General features: G+C 61.7%; 1 protein-coding gene across 1 annotated transcript in view; it reads left to right on the forward strand.

The window, feature by feature from the left end:
• The first annotated feature begins 1,894 nt into the window (after positions 1–1,894).
• Positions 1,895–2,282, forward strand: part of ANGPTL4 (angiopoietin-like 4) — a 35,624-nt gene continuing 35,236 nt past the window's right edge. The window contains exon 1 of the mRNA XM_009323019.1: positions 1,895–2,083. Within this exon, the coding sequence (XP_009321294.1) occupies positions 1,895–2,083 (189 nt within the window). The remainder of the gene's footprint in view (positions 2,084–2,282) is intronic.

A 2,282-nucleotide genomic window follows, 5' to 3' on the forward strand; every position in this document is an offset into this window, starting at 1 on the left:
CCCAACGGTCAGTGGGAGCTGCTGGCAGGATGCTCCCGCGTCTGGGACTTTCCAGGTACCCAGGTCATACTGTGCACGGACGGTTTGCAGCCTGGGGCGCCTTGAAAAGTTGTGACCTTGGCTTAAACTCAGCACTCCTTAAAAATGGACATGTTTCTTTTGGGGCCTCTGGGCTGTATCCTGATGTCCATCTGTAGCTGGTGGGCTGCAAAATGTGTTTTGAAAATAAGTGCCCACACTGATTCTCCCCAAATGGGGTCACTCCTGGAAGGGGGCAGTTAGAGAGGACATCTGCTCCCATGAATTCATGCAACCTTGGGGTCGGTCCTGCAGCAGGATGGACTCCAGGCTGCCGCCCCGTCCCCGTGGGAAATGCTCTTGCACAGGAGCAACAGCCCCAGCACAGCTCCGAGATCCCCAGCTCTCGGCGAGAGAGGAGGACGCTGGCTTGACTGGGGACACGGATGTCCCCACCACCCGGTGGGTGACGTGGGCTCAGCTTCATGCACCCATTTCCAGCTCGTCCCTTCATCCTGCAGAGCAGGACAGGGATGGGTGGGCACCAGGGGGACAAACCAGCCCCAAAATACCTTCTTCTTCTGGGCTCTCTGGCCATTAGCACCCAGCAAAGTTGCCAGCTGAGTCCTTAGGACAAAGAGGGAATGTCCTGCCTAGCGGATGCCCTTCTGCCCTGCCACAGCCACCAGCAAACCAACCTCTCAGTCTCTCCACGGGGAGTTATTTCCAGCTGTTTCCAGCTCTCTGCTCCCCCCGCCCGCTGCAGAGCCCTCGGGCTGATGGCATCCAACTCCATTTTGACATTTCCAGCGAAGCCGAGAAAGGTCGTGTGTGTCTCAGCACACAGAATGCCCTTCTCCACCCGGCGCCCCGCAGCCGGCAGGTTCCCGGCCGCCGGGGATCTGGCAAGGGCCGGGGTGGTGCAGCAGGACCTTCCCGGCGGGAAAGGCATAGATCTCCCATTGAAAGGCAGCAGAAAAGCCTTTCTGTGCTGCTGCCCGAAGCGGCGCATCTGGTCCCAGCGTACAATCGGGCCATTGAGTCGGTGACAGCGGAGCAGGGCCAAGGAGATGAGCTTTCCCGCTCCTTCCCCTCCGTGGGCTGGTTTGGAGCCTGAATCCTCCTCCTGGCTGTTGCTTTCTGCTCTCGAATCTCCGCCGGGAATGTCCCACTCCATCCGCCGGACAGAAACAGGTTCCCCAAGTATTGCACCATCGCCACCACCTCTGAGAGCTCCCTCCCGACCAACCTCCGCATCCTGGCTACCATGGTGAAGGAAACGGCCCCGCTGCCAGCACCCAGCTGTTTTTTTTTCTTTGCTGGCAAGCGGAGCGGAGCTAGAAGGTGGCTGGTCTACAGAAAGTTTTTCTGCAGATGATGCATGGTGAAGTCAGGGCCTCCTAACTTGCTGGCCCAAGCTCACCTGCACCGCGAGGACAGGGACAGCTCTGTGGGGACATGGGGAGCAGCCGGGCATGCAGGACCTGCGTCCTTCCTCCCTCGAGGAGCAGGACAAAAGGGACAGCGTGGCCCAGCTCCACAGCCACAGGACATGGGCAGGGGAGCACCCGCAGCGCTACTGGCACGCAGGGGCTGCCGGGCTGAGCACTGCGGGCAGCAGGGGTGCTGCTCCGGCCCTCCCAGCACTGCTCCAGGGTGGAGCAACACCCATGGGTACCCTCCAGACACATCTCCCCCTGAGCGCAGGACACCCGGCAGCGCTGGGACCCAGGAAGGGTAAACATCCAAAACAAGGGACATTTGTTAACAATTAATGTCTGTTTGGGGGATGAAACACAGGCTCTGGGTGCAGACCCACATCGAAGTCAAGCGAGTTGGGGGCGAGCATGAAGCTGAGAAAAGGTCCCCCGAATCGATGCGGCTTTCAGGAGATGGGGAGGAAAAGCCTTGCCAAGCGCCGGAGCAGCAGCTGGCGCAGACCATCCGGCTCCACTCTGAGCAGGACGGCAACACCACGGGGCGGCCGAAGGGCCCCGAGCCCCACGTTTCACCGCACCTGGGCCCAGGGCAGAGGGGAGCAGAGGTGGCGGCGGGGGGAGCTGGGGTAGTGAGCAGGGCACCACGGCGGAGCTGGGGTTGGGGGTCTGCGGGGAGAGGGGTCAGGCTCGCTGGCGAGGTGGGCAGCACATCGGGGTCCTACCCAGCGTGAACCCCTGGGGCTGGGGCCGGGGGGCTTTGGGAGAATGTTGCGGCAGCCAGCGGGAGCAGCCGTGATGCGGTGACGGGGTGATGAGGCGATGGGG

Source organism: Pygoscelis adeliae, unplaced genomic scaffold, assembly GCF_000699105.1.
Source record: "Pygoscelis adeliae isolate BGI_AS28 unplaced genomic scaffold, ASM69910v1 Scaffold284, whole genome shotgun sequence".
In the NCBI taxonomy this organism is placed as follows: domain Eukaryota; kingdom Metazoa; phylum Chordata; class Aves; order Sphenisciformes; family Spheniscidae; genus Pygoscelis; species Pygoscelis adeliae.